At 45.9% G+C, this 14130-nt stretch overlaps 1 protein-coding gene across 1 annotated transcript; it reads right to left on the bottom strand.

The window, feature by feature from the left end:
* Nucleotides 1–10087: 10087 nt before the first annotated feature.
* LOC109885035 (tumor necrosis factor receptor superfamily member 11B-like) lies at nucleotides 10088–13041 on the bottom strand. The gene is made up of 5 exons (XM_031812177.1): nucleotides 12907–13041; nucleotides 12219–12624; nucleotides 11886–12071; nucleotides 11533–11654; nucleotides 10088–10540 (listed from the first exon to the last, which is right to left on the bottom strand). The coding sequence occupies exons 1-5, from the start codon at nucleotides 12949–12951 to the stop codon at nucleotides 10271–10273; spliced, it is 1029 nt and encodes a 342-aa protein (XP_031668037.1). The 5' UTR covers nucleotides 12952–13041; the 3' UTR covers nucleotides 10088–10270.
* Nucleotides 13042–14130: the final 1089 nt, after the last annotated feature.

Raw genomic sequence — 14130 nt, 5'->3', positions numbered from 1 at the left:
GGGGGGAGTGGAAGTGGAGTGGAGGGTTGGCCTAGAGATTATGATGATGATGAGGAAGAGGAGGAGGAATTTGATGATTGTGAAGATGATGGAGATGAATGTGATGAAGTTGATGGGGAGGAAAAAATAATGATGATGTTGGTGGGGAAGGTAATGTTGATGGGGAAGGTAATGTTGATGTTGATGGGGAAGGTAATGTTGATGGGGAAGGTAATGTTGATGGGGAAGGTAATGTTGATGTTGATGGGGGGGTAATGTTGATGGGGAAGGTAATGTTGATGTTGATGGGGAAGGTAACCATCTCTGTGAATGGTTTGTCCTCTGACAAATCAACTGTACATTTCGGTGTTCCTCAAGGTTCCGTTTTAGGACCACTATTGTTTTCACTACATATTTTACCTCTTGGGGATGTTATTCGAAAACATAATGTAAACTTTCACTGCTATGCGGATGACACACAGCTGTACATTTCAATGAAACATGGTGAAGCCCCAAAATTGCCCTCGCTAGAAGCATGTGTTTCAGACATAAGGAAGTGGATGGCTGCAAACTTTCTACTATTAAACTCGGACAAAACAGAGATGCTTGTTCTAGGTCCCAAGAAACAAAGAGATCTTCTGTTGAATCTGACAATTAATCTTAATGGTTGTACAGTCGTCTCAAATAAAACTGTGAAGGACCTCGGCGTTACTCTGGACCCTGATCTCTCTTTTGAAGAACATATCAAGACCATTTCGAGGACAGCTTTTTTTCATCTACGTAACATTGCAAAAATCAGAAACTTTCTGTCCAAAAATGATGCAGAAAAATTTATCCATGCTTTTGTCACTTCTAGGTTAGACTACTGCAATGCTCTATTTTCCGGCTACCCGGATAAAGCACTAAATAAACTTCAGTTAGTGCTAAATACGGCTGCTAGAATCCTGACTAGAACCAAAGAATGTGATCATATTACTCCAGTGCTAGCCTCTCTACACTGGCTTCCTGTCAAAGCAAGGGCTGATTTCAAGGTTTTACTGCTAACCTACAAAGCATTACATGGGCTTGCTCCTACCTATCTCTCTGATTTGGTCCTGCCGTACATACCTACACGTACGCTACGGTCACAAGACGCAGGCCTCCTAATTGTCCCTAGAATTTCTAAGCAAACAGCTGGAGGCAGGGCTTTCTCCTATAGAGCTCCATTTTTATGGAACGGTCAGCCTACCCATGTCAGAGACGCAAACTCGGTCTCAACCTTTAAGTCTTTACTGAAGACTCATCTCTTCAGTGGGTCATATGATTGAGTGTAGTCTGGCCCAGGAGTGGGAAGGTGAACGGAAAGGCTCTGGAGCAACGAACCGCCCTTGCTGTCTCTGCCTGGCCGGTTCCCCTCTTTCCACTGGGATTCTCTGCCTCTAACCCTATTACAGGGGCTGAGTCACTGGCTTGCTGGGGCTCTCTCATGCCGTCCCTGGAGGGGGTGCGTCACCTGAGTGGGTTGATTCACTGTTGTGGTCATCCTGTCTGGGTTGGTGCCCCCCCCTTGGGTTGTGCCATGGCGGAGATCTTTGTGGGCTATACTCAGCCTTGTCTCAGGATGGTAAGTTGGTGGTTGAAGATATCCCTCTAGTGGTGTGGGGGCTGTGCTTTGGCAAAGTGGGTGGGGTTATATCCTTCCTGTTTGGCCCTGTCCGGGGGTGTCCTCGGATGGGGCCACAGTGTCTCCTGACCCCTCCTGTCTCAGCCTCCAGTATTTATGCTGCAGTAGTTTATGTGTCGGGGGGCTGGGGTCAGTTTGTTATATCTGGAGTACTTCTCCTGTCCTATTCGGTGTCCTGTGTGAATCTAAGTGTGCGTTCTCTAATTCTCTCCTTCTCTCTTTCTTTCTCTCTCTCGGGGGACCTGAGCCCTAGGACCATGCCCCAGGACTACCTGACATGATGACTCCTTGCTGTCCCCAGTCCACCTGGCCATGCTGCTGCTCCAGTTTCAACTTCCACCTGACTGTGCTGCTGCTCCAGTTTCAACTGTTCTGCCTTATTATTATTCGACCATGCTGGTCATTTATGAACATTTGAACATCTTGGCCATGTTCTGTTATAATCTCCACCCGGCACAGCCAGAAGAGGACTGGCCACCCCACATAGTCTGGTTCCTCTCTAGGTTTCTTCCTAGGTATTGGCCTTTCTAGGGAGTTTTTCCTAGCCACCGTGCTTCTACACCTACATTGCTTGCTGTTTGGGGTTTTAGGCTGGGTTTCTGTACAGCACTTTGAGATATCAGCTGATGTACGAAGGGCTATATAAATAAATGTGATTTGATTTGAATGATGATGTTGATGGGGAAGGTAATGTTGATGTTGATGGGGAAGGTAATGATGATGTTGATGGGGAAGGTAATGTTGACGTTGATGGGGAAGGTAATGTTGATGTTGATGGGGCAGGTAATGTTGATGTTGATGGGGAAGGTAATGATGATGTTGGTGGGGAAGGTAATGATGATGTTGATGGGGAAGGTAATGTTAATGTTGATGGGGAAGGTAATGTTGATGGGGAAGGTAATGTTGACGTTGATGGGGAAGGTAATGTTGATGGGGAAGGTAATGTTGATGCTGATGGGGAATGTAATGTTGATGTTGATGGGGAAGGTAATGTTGATGTTGATGGGGTAGGTAATGTTGATGTTGATGGGGAGGTAATGATGATGTTGATGGGGAAGGTAATGATGATGTTGATGGGGAAGGTAATGATGATGTTGATGGGGAAGGTAATGTTGATGTTGATGGGGAAGGTAATGTTGATGTTGATGGGGCAGGTAATGTTGATGTTGATGGGGAAGGTAATGATGATGTTGGTGGGGAAGGTAATGATGATGTTGATGGGGAAGGTAATGTTAATGTTGATGGGGAAGGTAATGTTGATGGGGAAGGCAATGTTGACGTTGATGGGGAAGGTAATGTTGATGGGGAAGGTCATGTTGATGCTGATGGGGAATGTAATGTTGATGTTGATGGGGAAGGTAATGTTGATGTTGATGGGGTAGGTAATGTTGATGTTGATGGGGAGGTAATGATGATGTTGATGGGGAAGGTAATGATGATGTTGATGGGGAAGGTAATGATGATGTTGATGGGGGAGGGAAGGATGATGTTGGTGGGGAAGGTAATGTTGATGTTGATGGGGAAGGTAATGATGATGTTGATGGGGGAGGTAATGATGATGTTGATGGGGAAGGTAATGATGATGTTGATGGGGAAGGTAATGATGATGTTGATGGGGAAGGTAATGTTGATGTTGATGGGGAAGGTAATGATGATGTTGATGGGAAGGGTAATGATGATGTTGATGGGGAAGGTAATGTTGATGTTGACGGGGAAGGTAATGTTGATGTTGATGGGGAAGGTAATGTTGATGTTGATGGGGAAGGTGATGTTGATGTTGATGGGGAAGGTAATGTTGATGTTGATGGGGGAAGGTAATGTTGATGGGGAAGGTGATGTTGATGGGGAAGGTAATGTTGATGTTGATGGGGGAGGTAATGTTGATGGGGAAGGTAATGATGATGTTGATGGGGAAGGTAATGATGATGGGGAAGGTAATGTTGATGTTGATGGGGAAGGTGATGTTAATGGGGAAGGTGATGTTGATGGGGAAGGTGATGTTGATGGGGTAGGTAATGTTGATGTTGACTCAACCCACTCAGGTGACGCAACCCTCCCAGGGACGCAGTGATGCAGTGAGCAGGATGGAGCATAAAGTTCATCACAACCCATCACCTTGACTTCAATCTTAAATCACTGAGTCGTTACCACAGGACAAGAGTCCAATCAGCACGTCCTGTTTACGTTGTTTTTAATATGGATTCACCCTAATCTCGTTTACCAGACACTTCCTCCTATTGCTATCCGCAATTAGTCTTGTGATGAGGTTAGATTTACCCTAAAGTGTTGACCCTGTCTGGTCAAGAAAATAAATGGGAAATTATAACAAATGATGACTTAATCCTGCCAATAGATGGCAGTAAAGTGACAGGTTTTGATCAGGAGTCCAACATCAGAATCTTTGTACTGAGCAGATTTTTTTACAATAGGCAAGTCAGTTAAAGAACAAATTCGTATTTACAGTGTTTTGGCCCCCTACCCCGGGCCAAACCCCGGACGACGCTGGGCCAATTGTGCCTAGCATCATCCGGGATGAGGAACGGTTCCTTATTCTTGAGTGGTGAGATTGTCTTGTTCATTTGAAACTAGTGAGAAGGGAGCTATTTGGTGTCTTTCTCCAAGACGTACCATTTCAGTTACAGAACATTAGTTGTGTTGACAGCAGGGTTCAACTTACAGGTGGGTTGGGGGGGGTACTGGGAACACCCATAACAAATCAGGGCACCCCCACGAGTGTCAAAGATATCTATGTTGGGCACCCAACACAGATAACAACCTCACTCGGTATATAAGGTTGAGAATCATTGTTTTGGCTTTGTTGATATCAACACTGACCCCTTAGAAACAGAAGATGGTAACACTATCTGCCGTGCTGTGTGCTCACAGGTTCCCTGTCTTTCTCAGAACACCACAGTAATCATGCAGGGGATATTTATCTACTACTCTGTCATCGGATCTGCTCACAGCAGAAGACATGACGTGTATTATCCCTTAAAGCTAAAGAGCTGGAACGGAGCTCATTGTGTCTAGTTTAACCAAGTGTGTTTGTGTTTCCCAAATCACACCCTACTTCCTATATAGTGCACTACTTTTAATGAGAGCCTTTATGGGGTTTGGTCAACATATGTGCACTTATATAGGAAATAGAGTGTAATTTAGGATGTAATCTGTGTGTTTATTCCAGAAGGAAAAATATTTGTTTTTCAGGCATTGTGGTCAGGCAGAAACACAGTCACACTTTCACAAAAATAAAATGCAGGGGGAAAAAATGTGGAAATTCGGGTGACTGTGTTTGGGACCGATCTGGAACATTCAGATTGTTCCAGCCTCCAGCTTCTGAGAAAGACCGAAAGAAAGAAAGAGAGAGAGAGCACAAGAGAGAGAGAGGGAGAGCATAAGAGAGAGAGAGGGAGAGCATAAGAGAGAGAGAGGGAGAGCATAAGAGAGAGAGAGGGAGAGCATGAGAGAGAGAGGGAGAGCACAAGAGAGAGAGAGGGAGAGCACAAGAGAGAGAGAGGGAGAGCATAAGAGAGAGAGAGGGAGAGCACAAGAGAGAGAGAGGGAGAGCACAAGAGAGAGAGAGGGAGAGCATAAGAGAGAGAGGGAGAGGCACAAGAGAGAGAGCACAAGAGAGAGAGAGCGAGGGGGGAGAAAGAGAGAGAGAGGGGGGAGAAAGAGAGAGAGAGCACAAGAGAGAGAGCTAGAGAGAGGGGGGGGTGAGAAAGAGAGAGAGAGAGGGGGGAGAAAGAGAGAGAGAGCACAAGAGAGAGCGCTAGAGAGAGAGGGGGGGTGAGAAAGAGAGAGAGAGAGAAAGAGCGATTAAGGAGAAAGAGAGAGAGGGGGGGGTGAGAAAGAGAGAGAGAGAGCGAGGGGGGAGAAAGAGAGAGAGAGAGCGAGGGAGGAGAAAGAGAGAGAGAGAGAGAGAGAGAGAGAGAGTACCTATTGTGTGTCATGGTGGAATGAAGCAGAAATAGCCAGAGAAAGAACAAATGTGGGATGTTGAAAACAACCATGTCAGAATGCTCCTTAACATGTAGAGGTTTGGGCTACATCTCAAATGGAACACTATTCCCTATATAGTGCACTACTTTGCATCAGGGCCCTATAGGACTCTGGTCAAAAGTAGTGCACTATATATGGACTGGGGTTCCATTTGGGAGACATCCCTGGACAACATCACCCGGGGGGATTTCTGATCGGTTCGTTTCCTGGGGAAAGTCCTGAAGTTAAAATAATTGTTTCAGTTCTGTTCTCGTTCTCTCTCCCCGAAATTGTAATCGTACAGACAGTGGTCAATGACAGCCAGGGGTTGTTTGGACCATTTCAGAGAAGACTATTTCAGAGGAGACTATTTCAGACACTCATTAATAGATTTAAAAAGCTATTTGTGACAATTTAAGTTTTTTTTTTTTTACATTGATTACTGACTATAAATGGTGACGTGTCGGGCTGAAGATGTATGACAAACAGGATGAAAATCACTTAAGACTGCAGGTCTGGGACACAGACAAACACAATTATCTAAAAGACCTAAATCTAGATTTTTAAAGTGGACCTTCATTTTTTCCCTAATTTTTCATTTCTCTCCACCATTTCCAGTTAAAGCACTTAACTTTTTTTACATTGTGGTTTGTCCCCTTCTGTCCCTAACGTGCTGCTTGGTGAAGAAGGACAGCACCGGTTAGTGGCTTCTCTGTGTCAGGTTTGTCCCCTTCTGTCCCTAACGTGTTCTGCTGCTTGGTGAAGAAGGACAGCACCGGTTAGTGGCTTCTCTGTGTCAGGTTTGTCCCCTTCTGTCCCTAACGTGTTCTGCTGCTTGGTGAAGAAGGACAGCACCGGTTAGTGGCTTCTCTGTGTCAGGTTTGTCCCCTTCTGTCCCTAACGTGTTCTGCTGCTTGGTGAAGAAGGACAGCACCGGTTAGTGGCTTCTCTGTGTCAGGTTTGTCCCCTTCTGTCCCTAACGTGTTCTGCTGCTTGGTGAAGAAGGACAGCACCGGTTAGTGGCTTCTCTGTGTCAGGTTTGTCCCCTTCTGTCCCTAACGTGTTCTGCTGCTTGGTGAAGAAGGACAGCACCGGTTAGTGGCTTCTCTGTGTCAGGTTTGTCCCCTTCTGTCCCTAACGTGTTCTGCTGCTTGGTGAAGAAGGACAGCACCGGTTAGTGGCTTCTCTGTGTCAGGTTTGTCCCCTTCTGTCCCTAACGTGTTCTGCTGCTTGGTGAAGAAGGACAGCACCGGTTAGTGGCTTCTCTGTGTCAGGTTTGTCCCCTTCTGTCCCTAACGTGTTCTGCTGCTTGGTGAAGAAGGACAGCACCGGTTAGTGGCTTCTCTGTGTCAGGTTTGTCCCCTTCTGTCCCTAACGTGTTCTGCTGCTTGGTGAAGAAGGACAGCACCGGTTAGTGGCTTCTCTGTGTCAGGTTTGTCCCCTTCTGTCCCTAACGTGTTCTGCTGCTTGGTGAAGAAGGACAGCACCGGTTAGTGGCTTCTCTGTGTCAGGTTTGTCCCCTTCTGTCCCTAACGTGTTCTGCTGCTTGGTGAAGAAGGACAGCACCGGTTAGTGGCTTCTCTGTGTCAGGTTTGTCCCCTTCTGTCCCTAACGTGTTCTGCTGCTTGGTGAAGAAGGACAGCACCGGTTAGTGGCTTCTCTGTGTCAGGTTTGTCCCCTTCTGTCCCTAACGTGCTGCTTGGTGAAGAAGGACAGCACCGGTTAGTGGCTTCTCTGTGTCAGGTTTGTCCCCTTCTGTCCCTAACGTGTTCTGCTGCTTGGTGAAGAAGGACAGCACCGGTTAGTGGCTTCTCTGTGTCAGGTTTGTCCCCTTCTGTCCCTAACGTGCTGCTTGGTGAAGAAGGACAGCACCGGTTAGTGGCTTCTCTGTGTCAGGTTTGTCCCCTTCTGTCCCTAACGTGTTCTGCTGCTTGGTGAAGAAGGACAGCACCGGTTAGTGGCTTCTCTGTGTCAGGTTTGTCCCCTTCTGTCCCTAACGTGTTCTGCTGCTTGGTGAAGAAGGACAGCACCGGTTAGTGGCTTCTCTGTGTCAGGTTTGTCCCCTTCTGTCCCTAACGTGCTGCTTGGTGAAGAAGGACAGCACCGGTTAGTGGCTTCTCTGTGTCAGGTTTGTCCCCTTCTGTCCCTAACGTGCTGCTTGGTGAAGAAGGACAGCACCGGTTAGTGGCTTCTCTGTGTCAGGTTTGAGGTTTCAAACGTTTGGTTGAGTAGTCACCTCACCTCCATCAGCGGACCCTATTGGTTAATTAACACACACACACGCACGCACACACGCACACACACACGCAAACACACACGCAAACACACACACACTATTGGTTCAAAGGATCTAATTTGAGGAACATTTGAGACCCAGGAACCAGACATGACGGTGGCCTGACCTGGTTGTCTTCAGCAGTCAGACACGGGGACCTCACCTCCCCTCTATAGAAATAACTAGTCGGCCATTTTGAGTGACCCCATGAGGTAAAATATGTTTCTATGTCACCTTTACCCTGGTTATAGTATGTTGGACATAAACACAAACCAACACACTAACTGTACCACGGTGTGTCACCACAATTGTAGAGGAGCCTTGTGAAGACATGAATCACGCTGGCTAGCCTGTTGTTGACATATTGTATGGTGAAGGTTTGGGAGGAGCCTTGTGAAGACATGAATCACGCTGGCTAGCCTGTTGTTGACATATTGTATGGTGAAGGTTTGGGAGGAGCCTTGTGAAGACATGAATCACGCTGGCTAGCCTGTTGTTGACATATTGCATGGTGAAGGTTTGGGTGTTGGATGGAGAGATGTTTAGGGTGTGGGGGGGGTCACCTCTTTATGAGTGTGGGGGGGGGGGGTCACCTCTTTATGAGTGTGGGGGGGGGGTCACCTCTTTATGAGTGTTGGGGGGAGGGTCACCTCTTTATGAGTGTGGGGGGGAGGGTCACCTCATTATGAGTGTGGGGGGGAGGGGGGGTCACCTCTTTATGAGTGTGGGGGGGAGGGTCACCTCTTTATGAGTGTGGGGGGGGTCACGTCTTTATGAGTGTGGGGGGGGGTCACCTCTTTATGAGTGTGGTGGGGGGGTCACCTCTTTATGAGTGTGGGGGGGCACCTCTTTATGAGTGGGGGGGGGGGTCACCTCTTTATGAGTGTGGTGGGGGGGACCTCTTTATGAGTGTGGGGGGGGTCACCTCTTTATGAGTGTGGGGGGGGGGGTCACCTCTTTATGAGGGTGGGGGGGGTTCACCTCTTTATGAGTGTGGGGGGGTCACCTCTTTATGAGTGTAGAAAGACTTGACTACTTGATGACATCATATTTTACAATATATCTGTTGACAGGAGGCATGAGGAGGTTTGGGGGAACAGAGAGATAAGAGGTGGAGATAAGATAGGAGATAGGATAAGATAGGAGATAAGATAGGAGATAAGAGGTGACTCCTTGTTGATTTACATCTGTTGCCTCATCATGGTTTACATCTGTTGACAGGAGATAAGAGGTGACTCCTAGTTGTGTGTGCATAAACGTTTACTAGTTGTCGACTAAAATGATTCACTTAACTGTCAGATGAAATATTACAATTCTCTGTTAACACTAAAACCACTGTGTGTGGTATTAGATAAGAAGACAACGACAGTGTGAAGGTAGAACCACTGTGTGAGGTATTAGATACGAAGACAACGACAGTATGAAGGGAGAACCACTGTGTGAGGTATTAGATACGAAGACAACGACAGTATGAAGGGAGAACCACTGTGTGAGGTATTAGATAAGAAGACAATGACAGTGTGAAGGTAGAACCACTGTGTGAGGTATTAGATAAGAAGACAACAACAGTATGAAGGTAGAACCACTGTGTGAGGTATTAGATAAGAAGACAACGACAGTGTGAAGGTAGAACCACTGTGTGTGGTATTAGATAAGAAGACAACGACAGTGTGAAGGTAGAACCACTGTGTGTGGTATTAGATAAGAAGACAATGACAGTGTGAAGGGAGAACCACTGTGTGAGGTATTAGATAAGAAGACAACGACAGTATGAAGGGAGAACCACTGTGTGAGGTATTAGATAAGAAGACAACGACAGTGTGAAGGTAGAACCACTGTGTGTGGTATTAGATAAGAAGACAACGACAGTATGAAGGGAGAACCACTGTGTGAGGTATTAGATAAGAAGACAACGACAGTGTGAAGGTAGAACCACTGTGTGTGGTATTAGATAAGAAGACAACGACAGTGTGAAGGGAGAACCACTGTGTGAGGTATTAGATAAGACAACGACAGTGTGAAGGTAGAACCACTGTGTGAGGTATTAGATAAGAAGACAATGACAGTGTGAAGGTACAACCACTGTGTGAGGTATTAGATGACAGTATGAAGGTAGAACCACTGTGTGAGGTATTAGATGACAGTGTGAAGGTGGTGTCATGGCTTTAGTAGGAAAAAGGACCATCTCGTTCCCTGAGGACTGATATTAATGTTTCATTATTTGACCAGGACAAAGCAGACACATTGTACAACCATAACTGACCAGTATTTTGGACCAGTGAACACACAGGCATACAGCATACAGCACAGTGGTTTACAGTAGTATATTCATGATCACTGTAGGCTATATGGTACTGTATCCAATCCGTGAGTTATTCAGATTGAGAAACCTCTTCTACATCACAGTGAGGTGATGAGGTCACCCCGTTTCTAACCGAGTTACAATCAGAGGCTTCCTGTAACTCCCTCATCTTCCCCTCTAGTCTCTCGGCCATCACACTCTGATGGGTCTTCCTCAGTATTTCAGGGAGTCTCCTCAGGTCTTCCTCTGAGGCATCCCTGATCCAGTCCTTCACCTGGTCCTGCAAGAGGCCTCTCTGGCCGGACTGGGAGAGGCTGCTGGCTGGGTGCTGCTGCTGCTCCTGCTCAAATCAAATCAAATTCAACGTTATTTAAATTTCATTTCAAATTGAGGCACATTTTCTAATAATAATAATGAAGGAGAACCATTGATTAAAGGCCAGGTTAAATGTAAACCTCTAACGGTGTCTGTTGATCATTTGGTATTTCATTAGGATCCCTGTTAGTTGTTGCCAGAGCAACAACTACTCTTCCTGGGTCCCACACGCAATATCAACCAGGGCATAATACAGAACATGAATAGACAACAACAGCTTAACGACAGAACTACATCACTGTACAGAGGGGCAAAAAAAAGTATTTAGTCAGCCACCAATTGTGCAAGTTCTCCCACTTAAAAAGATGAGAGGCCTGTAATTTTCATCATAGGTACACTTCAACTATGACAGACAAAATTAGAAAAAAAATCCAGAAAATCACATTGTAGGATTTAATGAATTTATTTGCAAATTATGGTGGAAAATAAGTATTTGGTCACCTACAAACAAGCAAGATTTCTGGCTCTCACAGACCTGTAACTTCTTCTTTAAGAGGCTCCTCTGTCCTCCACTCGTTACCTGTATTAATGGCACCTGTTTGAACTTGTTATCAGTATAAAAGACACCTGTCCACAAGTATTGAGATAAACTTTTGTTATTGACCAAATACTTATACCATAATTTGCAAATAAATTCATTAAAAATCCTACAATGTGTTTTTTTTCTCATTTTGTCTGTCATAGTTGAAGTGTACCTATGATGAAAATTACAGGCCTCTCTCATCTTTTTAAGTGGGAGAACTTGCACAATTGGTGGCTGACTAAATGCTTTTTTGCCCCACTGTAAAACAAGAGAAATATAACTACGGTTCTGTACTGACTCAAAACGGAGGAAAACAAGACAGAGACCTGCTATTCTAGGTCTCCATTTATCATTTATGTGTTCATATATGACATTACATTCAGTAGCATCGATCAGTACATACACACACAATACTTAGGGTCTGTCTCTCTAACCTGGTGCTCCTGCTCCTCTTCAGTGGCCATCAACCTCCAGACCAGCTTCCTCAGCTTCACCACTCTCATCTTGTGATGAGTGAAGAAGTCAGGAAGGAAAGTTCTGAGTAGTTTAAACTCACCTGCCAACGAGGAAAACATTTTGATGTGTCTGTCAGTAACACTAACGTAATACTAATGCATAATACCAATGTAATACAAAAATATACGAATATTACTTTCATTACATTTCATAAAAGTCTGCAATAAATAAAATATAGACCACAAATTCTGTTTCAGTATTTGGGTTTGAAATACACCACAGCTAAAAACAAAAGTCAATATCAAGATCTTGTCGATAATGTGATACCCACCTCCATCTTTCAGTTCTTCACAGGAAAGGGCGCAGAGGTTGTCGTGCCAACACGTACCCCTGAGGACCGTCTTCCGCCCCAGTGACGCGCAATCCGTGTGATTTACGCACAGCGCGCGCGAAGAAGTGCTGTAGGAGAAGGAACCGTGAGGGCATTTTTCACACTCTGTGTCCGTCTCCGTCGTACCTGTGGGGGCATTTGACATTTTTAAACACATGTATATTACTATTTGTCCGTTATAAACCGTTATATACCGTTTTTCGATCTATCTGCAAAATAACGCTATTGCGCAAAGACGGAAATGGTGACATATCTGTCCATTCTGTTTCTTACCTCTCCGTTTCACCCCGTAGCCAGAAGGACACTCCGTGTGTCTGATACAGAAATCGGCGTCCCAGTAATATCCTCCTTTGCACTCACACACCCTGTCACTGAGAACCGAGCACTCCTCCTTGACCACCTGGTGCTCCCCACAGAACGTGCCGCAGTACAGGCACTTGTGCAGGTAGTTCCAGTACTGAGTGTAGTGGCCTGATGGACATGGTGTACACACGGTCTGCGTGGTGGCGGTGCAGTGCGCAGACATGTGATGGCCAGGTGGACAGCGATGACAGGTGAGTAACTGGTCGGTGGAGGAGTCCATGTGGTGATACGTGGCGGGGGTCTGACTTTGAAGAACCTCTTTCATTGCGCTACAGCTGAGATCAACCGACGCCAGCACTACGAGGATTGTGAACAACTGTAAATATAAGAAAAGAATGCACTTTGTTTGGAGCACGTTCTGACAATACATTTGATTGATATAAAGGTTTCAACTGTAGGCTAAGGGGCTACCCATTTATTACACAACATTATTGTAAAATTGACTAATAATTACAAACAGCTTTTTGTCATGGCAACACATTCACATTGTACAATATACCGAAATATGTAACTTTAAAATGTTGCAATATATAAATAATGTGTTAAAAAGGAACATCCTTGTATGTGTCATTATCCCATCATCAGAAGAGTGACTCACCATGTTGATGTTGTCGCTTGTCCAGCTGTAAAAGGACTTGATCATGGATCCTTCTCTCTGCCCTTTATCGTCAACCACTAGAAAGAGGAAGGGGAGGAGTCATATCCTCTATTGTGGGCTGATTCAGACCTTATCGCACTTTATCGTCAACCGACTAGAATGAGGAAGGGGAGGAGTCATATCCTCTATTGTGGGCTGATTCAGACCTTATCGCCCTTTATCCTGAACCGTGGACTAGAAAGAGGAAGGGGAGGAGTCAGAGACATGGAGACATGCCCTCTATTAGATCATATTATAACACCTTCACAACACACCTGGTGTCCCCAGTTAGTCACAACACGCCTGGTGTCCCCAATTAGTCATAACACACCTGGTGTCCTCAGTTAGTCACAACACACCTGGTGTCCCCAGTTAGTCATAACACACCTGGTGTCCCCAGTTAGTCACAACACGCCTGGTGTCCCCAATTAGTCATAACACACCTGGTGTCCTCAGTTAGTCACAACACACCTGGTGTCCCCAGTTAGTCATAACACACCTGGTGTCCCCAGTTAGTCATAACATGCCTGGTGTCCCCAATTAGTCATAACACGCCTGGTGTCCCCAATTAGTCATAACACACCTGGTGTCCCCAATTAGTCACAACACACCTGGTGTCCCCAGTTAGTCACAACACGCCTGGTGTCCCCAATTAGTCATAATACACCTGGTGTCGTCAGTTAGTCACAACACACCTGGTGTCCCCAGTTAGTCACAACACACCTGGTTTCCCCAGTTAGTCATAACACACCTGGTGTCCCCAGTTAGTCATAACATGCCTGGTGTCCCCAATTAGTTATAACACGCCTGGTGTCCCCAGTTAGTCATAACACACCTGGTGTCCCCAGTTAGTCACAACACGCCTGGTGTCCCCAGTTAATCATAACCAGCCTGGTGTCCCCAGTTAGTCATAACACGCCTGGTGTCCCCAGTTAGTTATAACACGCCTGGTGTCCCCAATTAGTCATAACACACCTGGTGTCCCCAGTTAGTCATAACACGCCTGGTGTCCCCAGTTAGTCATAACACACCTGGTGTCCCCAATTAGTCACAACATGCCTGGTGTCCCCAATTAGTCAAAACAAGCCTGGTGTCCCCAATTAGTCACAACACGCCTGGTGTCCCCAATTAGTCATAACACACCTGGTGTCCCCAGTTAGTCATAGCACACCTGGTGTCCCCAGT

Source organism: Oncorhynchus kisutch, unplaced genomic scaffold, assembly GCF_002021735.2.
Source record: "Oncorhynchus kisutch isolate 150728-3 unplaced genomic scaffold, Okis_V2 Okis02a-Okis13b_hom, whole genome shotgun sequence".
Taxonomy (NCBI): domain Eukaryota; kingdom Metazoa; phylum Chordata; class Actinopteri; order Salmoniformes; family Salmonidae; genus Oncorhynchus; species Oncorhynchus kisutch.
Note: the sequence above shows the minus strand (reverse complement) of the source record. Positions and strands in the feature narration are given on the sequence as shown.

Coding starts and splice junctions, on each gene's coding strand:
- LOC109885035 (XM_031812177.1), bottom strand. CDS start 12,951: ATGATCAAGTCCTTTTACAGCTGGACAAGCGACAACATCAACATG. Junction 12,625..12,906: donor CAAGCGACAACATCAACATG/GTGAGTCACTCT, acceptor TTATATTTACAG/TTGTTCACAATCCTCGTAGT. Junction 10,541..11,532: donor AAGAGGAGCAGGAGCACCAG/GTTAGAGAGACA, acceptor TGATTTGAGCAG/GAGCAGCAGCAGCACCCAGC.